A 17,264-nucleotide genomic window follows, 5' to 3' on the forward strand; every position below is an offset into this window, starting at 1 on the left:
TCAGAAGGTTTCTTTTATATATTCTTCTGGTGTCATAGTTTGGATAATATTGCTTTCAACATTAATGGGCGTACCTGATATATAATGTTTTATTCGTTGCTCATTAACAACCTTCGGGTTAGTACCTTCGGCATTATTTGTTTTGATAGCTCCAGATCGATAAACCTCCTCGATAACATAGGGTCCTTCCTATTTGGAGAGGAGTTTTCCTACAAAGAATCTGAAACGAGAGTTGTACAAAAAAACAAGTTCTTCAACTTTGAACTCACGCTTTTGGATTTTTTTATCATGCCATCTTTTAATTTTTTTTCTTTCAATAACTTGGCATTTTCATAAGCTTGGGTTCTCCATTCATCTAATGAGCTAATATCTTGCCAAACAGTTGTGCTACGGTTAGTATGACTATATCTTGCCGGACAATCTGTTATCTAAGTTTGAATACATTGTATTTCCATGGAATCAAACTACTCCCTCTGTTCCTAAATTAAGACCTTTTAGATATTCCACTATGAACTACATACGTAGCAAAATGAGTGAACCTACACTCTAAAATATAAAATGTATTATATTTAGGAATCTCTAAAATGTTCTATATTTCCGTCAAATAAAACTACTCCCCCTGTTCCTAAAAGATCACCAACGGATCTCCAAAAGATAGCCAAAGTTCACATAATTCACATAAACGACGGACAAATTTAAACTAGATTACTAAAAGGTTAAAATGAAAGACGAGATGGCGGAGCTTCACCACTTCCTCATCGGGCCTTTGCCCTTCCAGTGGCCGGCGTAACTGTAGGCATCCATGGTTGGTGGAGGGTCTTTGTCGTCCGAGGAGAAGGTGCAAGTGTCGCGGACGTCGTTGTCATCGAAATCGGAGAGGACGATGAGCCCCTTCATCCGACGGACGGCCTTGTCCTGCTCCTGCTTCAAATTGGCAACATGAGCCTTCTTCGTCGTTGACTCCTTTGCCTCGCGCTCCGATTGCTCAATAGCAAGCCGGAGCGCCTTGGCATACTTCCATCGGAGGCGGTGAGCATCTGTCTCCGCTGTCGTGAGGGACCGACAATAGACCCATTCGAGGAGTCGCGCGTCCTCGTTGGGCTCTGTCCTCCATTAGGACAGCTCCAATGGATGACCCCAAACAGACGTCCATTTCGTCACTTTTTCGTCCGTTTGGGGTGGCAATGTGATCGTGTCCGTCCGGATTCGTGGATGGGGCAGCCAGGCACCCAACGCGCGGCCGCATCTTCAGCCGCATCTTGTCCGTTCGAGAAAATACAAATATTTGATATTAAATTGTCAATTGTTGCACGTCGAAATAGTGTTATTATTACAACCCAATCGAAAATGAAAATAATATCAAATAGTATTATTACAATCCAACTAAAATTTGTTCTCATGAAAATAAATTAAACCCATAGATGCATCTATTGGTCACCAATGTGAGTCCACATGTGCTCACCAAGTCATCCTGGAGCTGGATATGAGTATGCCAATCACGCAATTTCCGATGAAACTCGACAAACTGTTCAAAGGTTGCAGGAGGTGCATGCTCAGGCTCAACATTTTCACCCTGGAAATCAAACCCTTGGTCGTAGATGCTATCATCACATTCATCCTCCACGATCATGTTGTGCATGATCACACAAGCAATAATCACCTCCCAAAGCTTCTTCGTGATCCATGTCAATGCAGGGTTACGAAGGATGCCCCATCGAGACTGAAGCACACCAAAAACACGCTCCACATCCTTCCTGGCACTCTCCTGCATTTGGGCAAACCTCTGTCTCTTCTCTCCTTGCGGGTTCGGTATGTCTTCACAATAGTGGACCACTGAGGATAGATACCATCAGCTAGGTAATATCCCTTATTGTAATGGTGGCCATTGACCTCAAAGTTGACCTCCGGAGAGTGGCCTTCTGCAAGCCTTGCAAACACCGGAGAACACTGAAGAACAGTAATATCATTCTGAGAACCAGCCATGCGAAGAAAGAATGCCATATCCAGAGATCTTATGAAGCCACCGCCTCAAGTATAATAGTGGCACCTTTCTCATGCCCCTTGTACTGCCCATGCCAAGCAAATGGACAGTTCTTCCACTTCCAGTGCATACAATCTATACTACTAAGCATGTCCGGAAGGCCCTCTCGGCATTGATCGCCAACAACATCTTTGTGTTAGCTGCAGTTGGCTCTCTGAGGTACTCAACGTCGAGCACTTCCATCACGGACGTGCAGAAACTATAGAGAGACATGAGACATGTGGACTCTCTCATATGAACATACTCGTCCACAATATCACCAGGGATTCCATATGCAAGCATGCCGATAGCTGCAGTGCATTTCTGCTATGAAGAGAAACCAAGCTTGCCTAGGGCATCCTCTTTGCACTCAAAGTATGGGTCATGTGCACCACACCCTCTCGAATACGATTGAACACATGCCTTCTTATTCGGAATCGGCGACGAAATTGATTTGGCCTGGAGAGTGCACCGTCCTTGAAGTAATCAGCATAGAGAAGGGTATGGCCTTTCTCTCTATTGTGGTTCAAGGCCGGAGCATGGCCGGGGATTGATCCCCTGAACCGAGGCCGCTTCCTACTAATGTGTTCATTCACGGCCAACGCAGCAGCCAACTCTTCATCATCCGATGAGTAAACAAAGTTGTGAAAGAAAAACCCATCGCCGCTATCCATTGTACCTTGTGAGCAATCCGTCGAACACCTTGTGGTCATGCTGGAGGCGCGGCCGGAATAGTACATGTCCTGCTCCCTTCGTAGGCGACGACCGCCGACTAGAGTAGGTGGTGCTGGCGGGAGCCCTGCGGCAAAGAACGGTCGGCCGGAGTAGGTCTGGGACGGCGGGTGACTTCGGCTGCCGTTTCTATCTCTCCCACCGGCGACCAAGGAGAACCCCGGCCAAATGCTTTCCGTAAAGCCAGTGCGGAGACATCTATGGTATGGCGTGGTGCTGGTTGGGACGACCTTTGTGTAACACGGCGCGGCAGGGGAGGGCGGCGGTAGCAATGACAGGGGGGAGGCGGAGGAAGGTAGAGAACAAGAAAATGGGGGGAGGGGAGGGGGCTCTGTGTCCCCGACGGGCGGGCCAGGGCAGGACAAGGGCATGCGCCGCTCGCGTTCGCACGTGTTCGTTGGGATGCAAACTAGGCCCAAACTTGGGCCAGGAATGGGTCGAAAGCGGATAGAACACGGATGACGGTCCGTTTGCGGCAGAGCGTTGGAAGGCCTGCTTTGTCCGTTTATCCTCAAACGGATGCGGGCGGACGGTTTGGGGTCGCGCATTGGAGTTGGATGTAAGATTAGGGAAACCACATGTTGTGGTGCCTTGTATTGATCAATATATAGAGGTCACAAGGCAGAGTTCGTATCGTACAATATACAGACACCTATACAAGGACTACACATATATAATTGTATATATATACAAAACAAATACGGTTATATATTCTAACATTAACCTCACCGGACGGCGGCGCGCGGACTGCTCCGCCGGGTCCCTCTCCCGTGCACGTTGCCTCTCGCGGCGCGCGGCGCGGGCATTCGCACCCACCGCTGCCCGCGTGGAGGAGCGGCCGTCGGGGGAAGAAGACGGCGCGGACTGCGCCGTTCTGGCGGAGCTGCGCGCGGGCCGGGAGGTTCATCTAAAGCTGCCGCCGGTGTTCATCCTTGGTCCGCTCCAACGCAATGCCGAGGGCCTCCTGAATCCGCCATTGTTTGTACTGGTACACCAATGGGCAGCCGTTTTATCCTTTGGCTGGCACCGGCAGCGTAGACACCATGCATCCATCGACCAAGCGTCCAATCCGATGCTACAAACGAGACGACCGACCTTTCGGCGGGCGCCGTTGCCTTTTGGTTCCTCCTCCCACACGTCTTCCCACAGCAGCACTGCAGTGGAGAGGAGTAAACATCCAAACACCGACAGCTCATTCCACGCCCGCTTCCACGCGCATCGTCAGACAAGAGACCAAAAAGGGCAGGGCAGCACGCCATGCCCACCGTCCCTCACTCGCTCTTTCACTGTAGTAGCAGTCCGTCGTGCACCGCATCGCTATAACTTTTCCTCCCACAAACCCGACGCGCCCAATTTATTACCACCATATCGTACACCAATATCCTCCTCTCCAACGGTGCGATCCCGTGCTGCTATCATCACTGCCACTCCGTGACGGACCAGTGAGTGTGAGCAGCTAGCTAGCTCCGTGAGATGCAACCAGCTGCGGCGCCGGCAATGCCGTCCATCCTGCTGCTGCTCGCCCTGCTCGCGGCCACGGCCGTGGGCGCCGGAGCTGGGAGGACGCCCACGCTGGTGTTCATCCTGGCGGGGCAGTCCAACATGGGCGGCCGGGGCGGGGCGACGCTCAACAACCGCTGGGACGGCGTGGTGCCGCGGGAGTGCGCCCCGTCCCCGCGCACGCTCCGCCTCTCGCCGGCCCTGCGCTGGGAGGAGGCCCGCGAGCCGCTGCACTCCGGCATCGACGTGGGCAACGTGCTGGGCGTCGGCCCGGGCATGCCGTTCGCGCACGCGCTGCTCCGCGCCCCGGCGTGCCCCAGGGGCGCCGTGGTCGGCCTCGTCCCCTGCGCGCAGGGCGGCACCCCCATCGCCAACTGGTCCCGCGGCTCCGACCTCTACGACCGGATGCTCACCCGCGCCCGCGCCGCCGTCGCGCAGACGAATGGCAAGGGGAGGATCGCGGCCATGCTCTGGTTCCAGGGCGAGACCGACACCATCCGGCGCGAGGACGCGCTGGCGTACACGGGCAGGATGGAGGCGCTTATCCGGGACGTCCGGCGGGACCTCGGCATCCCAAACCTCCTCGTCATCCAGGTCTGTCGCTCGCCGCATCCATGAATCCCCTGCCACGGCCAACTCCATCAGTACGCTCACCGCTCACTCACCCCATGACGTTCTTGGTGCAGGTTGGGATCGCGACGGGGCAGGGCAAGTTCGTGGATCTGGTGCGGAAGGCGCAGCGGGCGGTGCGGGCGCCGAACCTGAGGTACGTGGACGCCATGGGCCTCCCCGTCGCCAACGACTTCACGCACCTCACCACGCCGGCGCAGGTCCGGCTCGGGAAGATGCTCGCCGACGCCTACGTCGCCACGCTCCACTGATTGATAATCCAGTGGTTAGCGCGTGCGCCTGCCTGATTACTGATAAGCACCTGGACTGTTTAGTTGGACTATTACTAAACCATACTAGTAGTAGTAGTATCATTGATCCGCTCAAGAGATTGGTGATGATTAGTTGTGGTGGCTGACAGATTAAGTGGCTGATCAACGATTCTGCTGAATTAGTCAGTCTGTAGCAGCAGCGGCAGTATACCATGTACTATGTCAGGCTCCCAATTCCCAAAGGTTGCAACTGATTACTACATTATTGCTGCCATTAGTATGCATTTATGTATGTAGGATTATTTTCTTCCGTCTTACTTTTGGTTCTCAGCGTAATGTAATGTAAAGCCAGCTGGGCTGCATTATTCGACACCAACATTATCAGATTTTATCCATGCAGTGCGGTGCAGGCAATTTAGTACGTACCACGTACTGGAACATGTGACTGACTGGCCGACTGCGAGACGCATTGCACGTCCAATTGGAATTGCTGTTGCAGACCGAGAGCAATGTCATGGCAAGGCTGGCATGTGCGGGTGTAATGATTTGCGCAGCACGCAGTGATGGACGGACGGACCAGTGGTCTCCTCCTCCTCAATGTGTTCATGTGCTCTGCTTTTACTCATGTGCTCTGCTTTGCCGTGTTGCCGTGATAGCAGGAGGACCCCAAAATTCAGATTCCATTCATTGCTTCATTCATCAAGTAGCGCGTGGAACGGAAACTGCAATTTTTCTTTCTTTTTCTTTTGAGGCAAGGAAAAGTGCATACTTAGGGCATCCATAGTCGCCCATGCTAGTTAAATTTATGATCAAACTTAAATCTTGAAAAATGTGATCAGCCACTGCATGCATGTTGTACAAGAGCAGTAGCTAGCTTGGCCAAAAAAAACATTGTTTATTGGGAGCGGCTACACGTCAATCGACTGCCTTTTGAATTTGGGTCAGTCGACTATTTGTGGCCGTTGGATGCGGATTAAACAGTGGGCATGCATTCTTCTTCCTCCAGCTTCTTCTTTCTTTGGCCGCTAAACGGGTCGCCGGACAAACCGCCCGCGAACACCACCCATGGTCGAGCGCAGCCTTGCCTCCCCGCCCTCCCCGGAACCGCTCCCCATCGTCGGTCTTGTCGCCGCCCCCGACCGTCCCTCTAGCCCGCCCACATACTGTTGTTTTCTCCAGCGAAGTTGTACCACCGCCCCACCCTAAACCCTAAGATAGATAACGAGGTAGCCCTCCGGCGAGCCCCTTCCTCCCCTCGGCTCATGATGAACTATCAAAATTGACTGACCCCGAATTCTATTTTCAATCGAGTGACATTTAGCTAAGCTATTGTTTATTACCAGTGCCCCTCATATTTTGGGAAGCAGGGGGTACTGAGCATAGTTTGGCTTCGCCGTTCCTACAAGCTTCGGTTCTAGAATCTTTAGTTTGGCACTATGTTGCACAATGATGTAAAGCGGTTCTAAAAGCCAAAAGACAATTTGGCATACATTGTGGATGTCCTTAATTGACTCATGATGCACGTGCCACATGTTAGGGTGTTTGGTAGCATTCTCAACCTAACATGGTTGTTCACCTCTAATACATGTTGAGTATATACATGCTTAGTAAATGCATTTGGTGTTGTTTGTTAGGGGTGTATGTGCTAAGACATGCTAAGCTGAGACTCTGTTTGGCAGCTTGTATATGTTTAGACATGTCAGTCCGTACTGTAGCAACTGGTATTTCTAAAGGAGTTGGAAAACCAAATCAAAAAAAAATTGAACACAAATTTAATTTAAACATTTTAGATTTTTTTAAGTTAAAATTTTGAACATTTTTAGAAAATTATTTGTTGGATTTTTTAACATTTTGTGAATCATTTTTTTTTGGAAATTCTGAACATTATTCAAAATTCAAAAAAATTATAAAACATATTTTAAAACTAATTTTGAAATTCTGAACATTTTTTGAAAATTTGACTACATATGGAAAATCTAACATTTTTCAAATGTGAACTTTTTAAAAATAAATTGAACCCATTTGAAAAGTCTGAATGTTTTTTAAACAAGTTGTCGCTCGCTTTGCTCGTGCATGCTAACCAGCAAACGTCTACTCGTGTGTTCTATCTTCATGCATGCTACGAGGGTATTTGTGCTGAGCTCGTGCATGCTGAGGAGACCCCGTCTAGACTACCAAACACCCAAAAGTGAGTTTAGTAGGGAACGTTTGAGCTCATGCACTCTACCAAATACATCCTTAATTACCCCATACATGCAGTAAAAATGAACCAAAACATGCTTTTTTTAGAACCCTGAAGCCCATTGGCCCACCAAAATGGCAGCTCAAGCTTCGCCACTATGTGTTGGGTTTGTGGTTGTATGTGCGAGTTTTTTCTTTGTTTGTGGTTGTATAATTTTTGTTCCCACCATAGTCATCCATGTTAGTTAAATTTATGAATCATACTTAAATCTTGAATGCGGGCGCACTATATTATGAAATGGAGGAGGTATCATTTACCCCACAATGAGTGTGGTTCCAAATTTCTGTATAGCGGGCGCAGCTGCTGAATGTACCAAAAATCTTCCCATCTCTACACAACTGCATGCAGGTTGTACAAGAGCAGCAACTAGCTTGGCCAAAAGAAACATTGGTTATTGGATGCGGCTACACGTCAGTCGACTGTTTTCTGGGCGTTGGATGCAGATCAAACGGTGAGCATGCCTTCTTCTTCCCCGGCTTCTTCCTTTGGCCGCCGCACAAGCCGCCGGCCAAATCGCCTGCAACCACAACCCGCAGTCGGCGGCGCTCCCCCGCAGCCTCGCTGCCCCCGCCCTCCCTGGAACCGCTCCCCACCGCCGGTCTTGCCACCGCCCGCGGCCGTCTCTCTAGCTCCGTCGCGTACTTTTTTTTCCCAGCGAAGCTGCACCACCGCCTCCACCACTGTCCCACCCTGAACCCTACGATAGATAATGGAATAGCCCTCCGGCGAGCCCTTTCCTTCTCCTTCCTTCCCTCCGGCTCACTCTGGCGAACTCTCAAAATTAACGGACCCAAATTCTATTTTCAGTTGAGTGACATTTGGCTAAGCTGTTGTTTATTACCAACGCCCCCCATATTTTGGGAAGCAGTGAATTGGCATCGCCGCTCCTACGAGCTTCGGTTCCAGAATCTTTAATTTGGCACTAGGTTGCACAATGATGTAAAGCGGTTCCAAAAGCTAAAAGACAATTTGGCACCGCTATTTGGCATAAATAGTGGATGTCCTTAGTTGACTCATGGTGCACGTGCCACATGTTAGGGTGTTTGGTAGCATTCTCAACCTAACATGGCTGTTCTCCTCCAATACATGTTGTGTATAGACATGCTGGATACATGTATTTGATGTTGTTTGTTAGCGGTGTATGTGTAGAGACATGCTAAACTGAGACTCTGTTTGACAGTTTGTTTAGATATGACAGTCGGTGCTGTAGCAACCGATATTTCTAAAGGATTGAAAAAAAAACATATGAACACAAATTTTGAAATTCCAAACATTTTTTGATTTTTTTAAATTAAAATTTTGAAAAAAATTAAAACTTATTTTTTGGAATTTTGAACATTTTTTGGAAGTTCGTTTTTTTGAAAATTCTAAACATTTTTCAAAATTCAAATAAATTCTAAAAATCTAACTTTTTTTGAATTACTTTTGAAATGCTGAACAATTTTTGAAAAACTAAACAAATTTGAAAATCTAACATTTTTAAAATGTGAACTTTTTTTAAAAGAAATTGAACCGATTTGAAAGTTCTGAATATTTTTTAAACACGTTGTCGCTAGCTTTGCTCGTGCATGCTGACCAGCAAACGTCTACTCGTGTGTTTTATCTTCGTGCATTCTACGAGGGTATTTGTGCTGAGCTCGTGGATACTGAGGAGGCCCCGTCTAGGCTACCAAACACCCAAAGTGGATTTAGCAGGGAATGTTTGAGCTCTTGCACGCTCCATGCATTCTACCAATCACAACCTTAATTACCCCATACACACAGTAAAAACGCCCCAAACATGCTTTTTGTAGAACCCTAAAGCCCATTGGCCCACCAAAATGACAGCTCAAGCTTCGCCACTGTGTTGGGTTTGTGGTTGTATGTGCAAGTGTTTTTCGTTTGTGTCTCTTCTCTCTGGTATTTCCTGTATCCTTTGCATTACTTGAGCCTATATTGTCAGGGCCGCAAGGCTTTATATGCAAATAAACAAATAAGTGAAAAATATGTAGGTGGGCATTCACTTCCACATCGACCATTCGAAAAAAGACATTCACTTCTTACCCCAGCCAAACTTTGGAATTGATCTTTGGGCATTGCGAGTGCTGAAGCATCCGCGTGGGATAACCTAGTAGTTGGAACGAAGGTCGAGAGCGGGATGTAGTCCTGGGCATGGACAACCCGGGTCGTGCTTGGCATTCGGCGGCTATGGTTCATGTCTTATTATCCAGTCTAAAAAGGTAGTTGGCTCGGATCCATGAAGCTGGAGAAGATCCGAACGAGCCCTGAATCACTCAAGGGGAGCTCCTATTTCGCGCTTTTATTGTCGGAAAGGAGGGCCGACGATCACATGAGCCCTAAGAGGGCCGCAGCCCAGCAACACGAGTTCACTCGCCTATCCCCTCTCGCTCCGGTTCAATTGGTTGATCGGTAGACCAATTTGATTGGTTGATTTGTTTGTGGACCATTAACCCTGGACTTTAAAATTAAAAAAGTTCACCAAAAATAAAAAAAAATGGGAATTGGAAAAAAAGTTTGCGAATCTAAAAAACTTCACCAAATTCTAAGAAAAATTTCATGATTTTTTTTGAAGTTCATAAAATCTGAAAAACATCTATTTCGATAAAGAGTACCACAAATTTTAAAGAAGCTCGTCAATTTTGGAAAAGAGTCATTAATTTGAAAAAACTTCATGTATTTTAAAAAAGTTGACGAATATGAAAACAGTTGAAATTTTTGAAAAAAAATCATTGATTTTGACAAAAAAATCACGTGTTTGAAATAGGTTCATCGATTTTGATACAACAATTCATGAATTTGAAAAGTTCACTAATTTTGAAAATATGGAATACGTTGAAAAGAGTTCATGGCCTTAAGAATAATTCATGCATTAAATTGCTTAGAAAAACTGAAATGGTTCACAGATTTGAAATAAAATAATGAAAATTTAAAAATCCCACGAGGTTGAAAAAAGTTAACAAATTCAAGAAAATTTAACGAATTTTGAGAAATAATAATCGATTTTAAAAAAAAGTTCATGCATTTGAAGAAAAATAAATAAAGAACTAGATAAAAAATAACAAATTTTGGTTAAACAAAACCAGACACAAAAGGAAAAAAAACTAGCTGCTACCTGCCTTACATGGGACACACAACAAGAAAGAACAAAGGAAGTAAGAATGCACAACATGTTAATATGGTTGGAGGGGTTGTGGTATCCCCAGCCCACCAGCGTTCAAATCCTGGTGCTCGCATTTATTCCTGGATTCATTTCAGGATTTCCGGCGATGCACGTTCAGTGGGAGGAGACGTTTCCGTCGACGACGAGGCGCCTACGGTGACTTCGTAAATCTCAAGATGACATGCTGGCTCAGTCTTTCGGAGGCGCTCATAGGGGTAGGGTATGCATGTGTGCTTCATAAGGATGAATGTATGCGCGTGTATATGAGTGCTTGTGTCTGTACTGATGTTCAAAAAAAAAGTTTCCCAGTTGGTTACTGTAGGTCGTGCTAAACCCTAAGGTCAAGAGTTCAAGGCTCACGCACCAAGTTTTTGAAGGTTAAAAAAGGGAGAAAATGGGCCGCGCATCTAGGGTGGAGGGGGTGTGCGCCGGTTAGCGAAATAGCCCGGAATAGGGTTTGGGGCACTTAAGTGTGCCCGCTTAGATGTGTCTACCCGTCCATGTTCCTTTGTTTCATTTCTTTTTCTACGAAAAGCACCTGAATCTATTATTAAATTTCATTAAAAGTATACAACATCTCAAACATAATACAAATTACATTAGGATCTATGGAGTACCAAATGACCACTACTGCCACCAGAACATGGTCATCACATCGTTATCATCCTTCCCTACCAGACCAGCCTGGCCATGTCTTGTGCTGTCCTTAGTTCGTCTCCACGTTTATATGTTCCGTGAGAAACACATGCATTCGACTAATTCTTGTAAAATAGCAGTTAACTATAACCATCTTTTTATTCAAATAGGGCAATTCTAGACCCAACGCCGGTCGGTTGAGTCTCCCTAGCTAGAGTAAATTGCCAAAAACCACCACAATTGCGTCGCTCATTGCGAAAAACCTCCATTTTCATAAAAGTTTGCCCAAAACACCAATTTTGAATAATTGTTTGCTGAAAGCACTAAGAGTGATGCTTGATCACGTTTTGACACGAAAACTGAAAGTGGGGTCCATTTGTCAGCGCCACGTGGCACGGGGTAACGGCCAGCAGAGACGGACGTTGGACCATTTGACTGAACCGTTACGTTGCCGCGGGCCCATCCGTCCGCATCTATAGTCCGCTTCCTCTCTCATGCATTTCATCGAGCATGTTGTGCGCATCAGGGGGAGAGCTGGAGGGCGGTCCACTTCCGCACACCGGCGGAGTTCGACCTGCTTATGTCGTTGTGCAGCTCGCCGGAGCATCACCGGAGTCAGCCGCCCCTGCAGTTCCGCGCGAACCTGTGGAGGGCGAGGTGAGTGGCGTGCTGGGCGACGAGGAGGAGGCCCAGGAGGAGCTCGCGCGCCCGCGCCCCTGTCCGCTTCGGCAAGCGCGAGTTCCATGCGAGCCCACTCCGGAGAGTCTGAGCTCCTGCGCGCAGCCAACTTGCCCCGTGGAGGAGGCAGCACCAGCCGGCGAGTTGAGTGGCGTGCTGGGCGACGAGGAGCTCGCGCGCCCGCGCTCCTGCCTGCTCATGGGAGGCCGAACTCCCCACGAGCCCGCTGCAGAGAGTCTGAGCTCCTACGCGCCCGAGCACCAACCCGCTGCTGGGAGGCCGAGCTCCAGGTGCCCGCAACCCTGCCGCCCGATTCAGCGAGGCCCACCTTGTTTTGGTCGGGAGATCGAGCACCGCCCAATTTGGTCGCCGGCTTAGGGGTAGCTAAAGCGGCGGCCGGCATGGCGCGTCGGATTCAGAGTCCCGGTGCTCGTTGTAGCTATGTCCTCGAGGGAGCCGCATCGCATGTATATATATCAAGGCCGAACGAGCCTTTGCCGTAGCGTACAAGTCCAGAGAAAGAATCCCGATCTGGTTCGGTTGAGGAGATAGACATAGCTACGGGAGGTAGATAGAGATAGGAGAGATTACATGAGTTAAACGGTTCAAACTCTAACACCCTCCCTTAATCTAAACTATCTTATGTTAAGATTTCTCTTGAACTCTTCAAAGGACTTGGTTGGCAAAGCTTTGGTAAACCCATCAGCTACTTGATCTTTGGATGGAATGAATCGTATATCCAACTTCTTCTCTGCAACTCTTTCACGCACAAAGTGAAAATCAATTTCAATGTGTTTGGTTCTACTATGAAACACTGGATTAGCAGAAAGATAGGTTGCTCCCAAGTTGTCACACTATAGACAAGATATACGAGGTTGCTTGATTCCTAGCTCATGAAGCAAAGATTCCACCCAAATAATTTCAGCAGTTGCATTTGCTAGTGATTTGTATTCAGCCTCTGTACTTGACCTTGACACAGTGGCTTGTTTTCTGGCACTCCAAGAAATAAGGTTTGAACCAAAGAATACTGCAAATCCTCCAGTTGACTTTCTGTCATCAACACATCCTGCCCAATCAGCATCAGAGAATGCACTAACAAGTGTGGAACTGGAACGTCTAAACTGAAGTCCCAAACTCATAGTATGCTTAATGTATCGTACAATCCGTTTGACAGACGTCCAATGAGTGGAGGTAGGAGCATGCAAATATTGACAAACCTTGTTCACAGCAAACGAAATATCTGGCCGTGTCAAAGTCAAGTATTGTAGAGCTCCAACAACACTTCTATATTTTGTGCTCTCCTCTTCATTAAGAGGTTCTCCCTGATATGCTGAAAGTTGTTCTGAAGAAGACAATGGTGTAGGAGAGGGTTTGCAATCCTTCATTCCTATTCGGGTTAGAAGTTCAGTGACATATTTCTCTTGATTCAACACTATGCCATCTTGAGTCTTCTTAACTTCAATGCCCAAAAAGAAATGCAAATCACCAAGATCCTTCAAAGCAAATTCTGAACTCAAATCTAGCAAGAGAGCATTAGTGGCATCTTGAGAAGAACTTGCAACTATAATATCATCCACATATATGAGCACAAAAATCATTGTGTTTGCCTTATTATAAATGAAGAGAGATGTATCTGCCTTGGATGGAATAAATCCAAGATACTTCAATTGTGAACTTAACCTTGAGAACCATGCTCTAGGTGACTGCTTCAGACCATAAAGAGCTTTGTCAAGCCTGCAAACATAATGAGGTGTTTGTTTGTTTTCATATCCTGGTGGTTGCCTCATATAGACCTCCTCTTCCAGAACACCATGCAAAAACGCGTTCTGAACATCTAGCTGTCGAAGACTCCATCCCCTAGAAACAGCAATGGCTAGCACAAGTCTTATAGTAGCAGCTTTTACAACTGGACTAAAAGTGTCCTCATAATCAATCCCATACCGTTGCTTGAATCCTTTGGCAACAAGACGTGCTTTATACCTATCAATAGAGCCATCTGCTTTTCTTTTGATTCTATAGACCCACTTACAGTCAATAATGTTTTTACCTCTCTGACTTGGCACCAAGTGCCATGTCTTATTTTTCATGAGTGCATCATACTCTTCATCCATAGCCCTTTTCCATTTAGGATCTCCAAGCGCATCTCTCAACTTTGCTGGTTCACCTGAAACACATAACATGCCATATGGTATAGTACCATCTCTTCTTATTTTGGGATTTCTAATACCTTTCTGTAGCCGGGTCATGACCCTTGAGGTGGTAGCAGGCTGTTCTTGCTGTTGTACAGAAGATTGTACAGATCGGCTGTTTGCAGAAGATCCAGGAGATCCATCCATGTGTACAGATTGTGCTGAAGTACCGGATCCAGTAGCCCCTGGTGTGGCCTGTCCTGCACTAGCAACGGCTGAATCCACGGAGCGACCCGGAGCAGAAGATCCCGAGCCTGCGGCGCCTGTCTCCTGCATGCGCACAACTGACGCCTCCTGCATGCGCGCGCCGGACGAGGGGAATCCCGCGTCGTCGCCTGGCGACGTGGCGGATGCGGAACGGGCTGGAGAGGCCTGGCTCTCCTGTCGGCTGGCGGGCGCGCGATCCCGCGCGGATCTCCGCCCGTGATCCAAGGCGGATCGGCGCACAGGCGTGACAGGCGCTGCCGCATCCTCCTCGTGCTCTGCGCCTGCTGCTTCTTCTTCAAACACATCAAATATAACATCATTTTGCACCGGATTTTGATCATTATGAACGTTTTGAACGCCGTTTTCTTCATGCACCTGCACAGACATAGTACCCGGAGTAGAACTAGAAGGAATATTAGCACATTGATTAGTACAATTGTTATCGCCCCCTTGATCAAATTCCGGAAGTAGAAGAATTTCTTTTCGAAGAAGGGCACCGGCATTTGGATGGAGTGATTTGAAGGGAAAAACAGATTCATCAAAGACAACATCCCTAGATATGTAGATTCTACCAGTAGAGACATCAAGACATTTGACCCCTTTGTGTATAGGACTATAACCCAAAAAAACACATTGTTTGGAACGAAACGCAAGTTTGCGTGTGTTGTATGGTCGAAGATTCGGCCAACATGCACAACCAAATATGCGGAGGGATGTATAATCAGGAGTAATGCCAAAAAGACGAGTGATAGGGTTTTCAAGTTTGATGACTTTACTGGGTCTAATATTAATAAGATATGTTGCGGCAAGAAAAGCCTCATCCCAAAATTTGAGAGGCATAGATGCATGAGCCAGCAATGCTAGTCCTACTTCAACAATGTGTCGATGCTTTCGTTCAGCAGAGCCATTCTGTTGGTGAGCATGGGGACAAGATACATGGTGAGAAATTCCAATCTTTTGAAAAAAGGAATTTAGTTTCTCATACTCACCTCCCCAGTCCGTTTGCATGGCAAGGATTTTAGAGTTCAGTTGACGTTCAACAAGACTTTGAAAGTTGCTAAAAACTTGAAAGACATCGGATCGCTTCTTTAGCAAATAGATCCAAGTAAATTTACTATAGTCATCAATAAAGCTTACATAATAAGAAAATCTACCAACTGAAGTGGGGGCTGGTCCCCACACATATGAAAAGATAAGTTGTAATGGAGCAGTAGATACACTAGTAGAGATGGGATATGGTAATTGATGACTTTTTGCTTGTTGACACGCATCACAAACTGACTCAATACTAGACACAAAAGGAAGTCTATTTTTACTAATGACATGCTGAACTATGACTGAAGATGGATGACCCAAGCGTCGATGCCACTTCTCTGAAGATGGTTTGGTGACACTCCAAGCTTGTTTATTTGACTCCGAAGAAGAAGATGATATGATTGGATAAAGACCTCCCTCGCATCTTCCTCTAAGAATGACTCTCCTCGTTGCCAAATCCTTAATCACAAAAGAGTGAGGATAGAATATGATGAGAACATTATTGTCAAGTGTAAAACGATGGACAGAGACAAGATTTTTCGATGCATGAGGGATATGTAAGACATTGTTTAGATGAAATTTTTTTTGAGGGGTTTTAACAATTGAGTTACCAATGTGAGTAATATCCATACCAGCTCCACTTGCCGTGTGCACTTGATCACCTCCATGATACTTCTCCCGCATCGTCAATTTATCTAGCTCTCCTGTGATATGCTCGGTAGCTCCTGAATCTGCATACCAATTTGTATCGATGCCATATGAGTTGGTGACGAGGTTGACCTTCTTCTTTTCCTGACGATCTTCCTTGTACCGATCCCAACAGTCCCTCGCGCCACCAGCATGGTATTTGTAACATATCTGGCACTCGGGGTAATCATCCTCCTGCTGCTGTTGATACTGCTGCGGTGGTGGCTGGCGTTGATGCTGCTGGTAGCCATTGTTTCCACCGTTGCGAATAGACGGAGAAGGAGCACGGTCAGAACGCCCACGCCCTCTTCGTCCGCGACCTCCTCTGCCCCGATACTGGCCACGCCCCCTGTACACGGCGTTGGCTGACGAACGGAAGCTTGGTCCGTCGCCTAGCATCTCCATCCTCTGATCGAAAGCGGAGATCTGTGAGAAGAGGTCATCAACCGTGATGAAGTTTTTTATGGCGCCGACTGCTGCGACGATGGGATCATAATCTCTATCAAGTCCGGCGAGGATGTAGTCCACCATCTCTCCGTCTGTCACCGGACGCCCTGCTGCCGCAAGTTCGTCTCCGAGGCTCTTCATCTTGGCGATGAAGGCATTGCTGGACATGTTGCCCTTCTTGGTGTTGGAGATGGCGATCCTCAAGTTGGTTATTCGCGATTGCGACTGCGCAGCAAAGATCGTGGTAAGGGCAGTCCATAGATCAAGGGTACTTTCCTTACCAATAACTTGCGCGAGGATTTCTGGAGTGAGCGAATTCAGCAGATAACTTAGGACCTGCTGATCTTTGGCAATCCATGGACCATACAATGGATTCGGCTCGATGGCCGTGGTCTTGTCCGCCTTGGTGACCTCCACTGTTTTCGGCGGTGCTGCATCGCTGCCGTCGAGAAGACCGGTCACCTGCGCGCCTCGCAGGGCCGGCAGAACTTGCGCTTTCCATAGGAGGTAATTCCCCCTCGCGAGCTTCTCTGATGGAGGCGCGCCGAGGTTGAGGCCGGCGGCGCTGGAGCTCATGGTGATGGCGAAGGAAAGGCGCTAGGGTTCTGGATTGAGTCGCTAGATGATAGGGAAGAGACTAGCTCTGATACCATGTAAGAATTTGTGTAAGCGTTTTCTGCTCCTCGAGGGAGCCGCATCGCATGTATATATATCAAGGCCGAACGAGCCTTTGCCGTAGCGTACAAGTCCAGAGAAAGAATCCCGATCTGGTTCGGTTGAGGAGATAGACATAGCTACGGGAGGTAGATAGAGATAGGAGAGATTACATGAGTTAAACGGTTCAAACTCT

At 47.5% G+C, this 17,264-nt stretch overlaps 1 protein-coding gene across 1 annotated transcript; it reads left to right on the top strand.

Moving 5' to 3' along the window:
* Positions 1-3,934: 3,934 nt before the first annotated feature.
* Positions 3,935-5,528, top strand: LOC119312986 (probable carbohydrate esterase At4g34215). Its single transcript, XM_037588788.1, has 2 exons — positions 3,935-4,846; positions 4,939-5,528. Exons 1-2 carry the CDS (start codon positions 4,226-4,228, stop codon positions 5,131-5,133), a joined length of 816 nt encoding a protein of 271 aa, XP_037444685.1. The 5' UTR covers positions 3,935-4,225; the 3' UTR covers positions 5,134-5,528.
* Positions 5,529-17,264: the final 11,736 nt, after the last annotated feature.

The sequence above is a fragment of the Triticum dicoccoides genome, chromosome 5B (assembly GCF_002162155.2).
Source record: "Triticum dicoccoides isolate Atlit2015 ecotype Zavitan chromosome 5B, WEW_v2.0, whole genome shotgun sequence".
NCBI lineage: Eukaryota > Viridiplantae > Streptophyta > Magnoliopsida > Poales > Poaceae > Triticum > Triticum dicoccoides.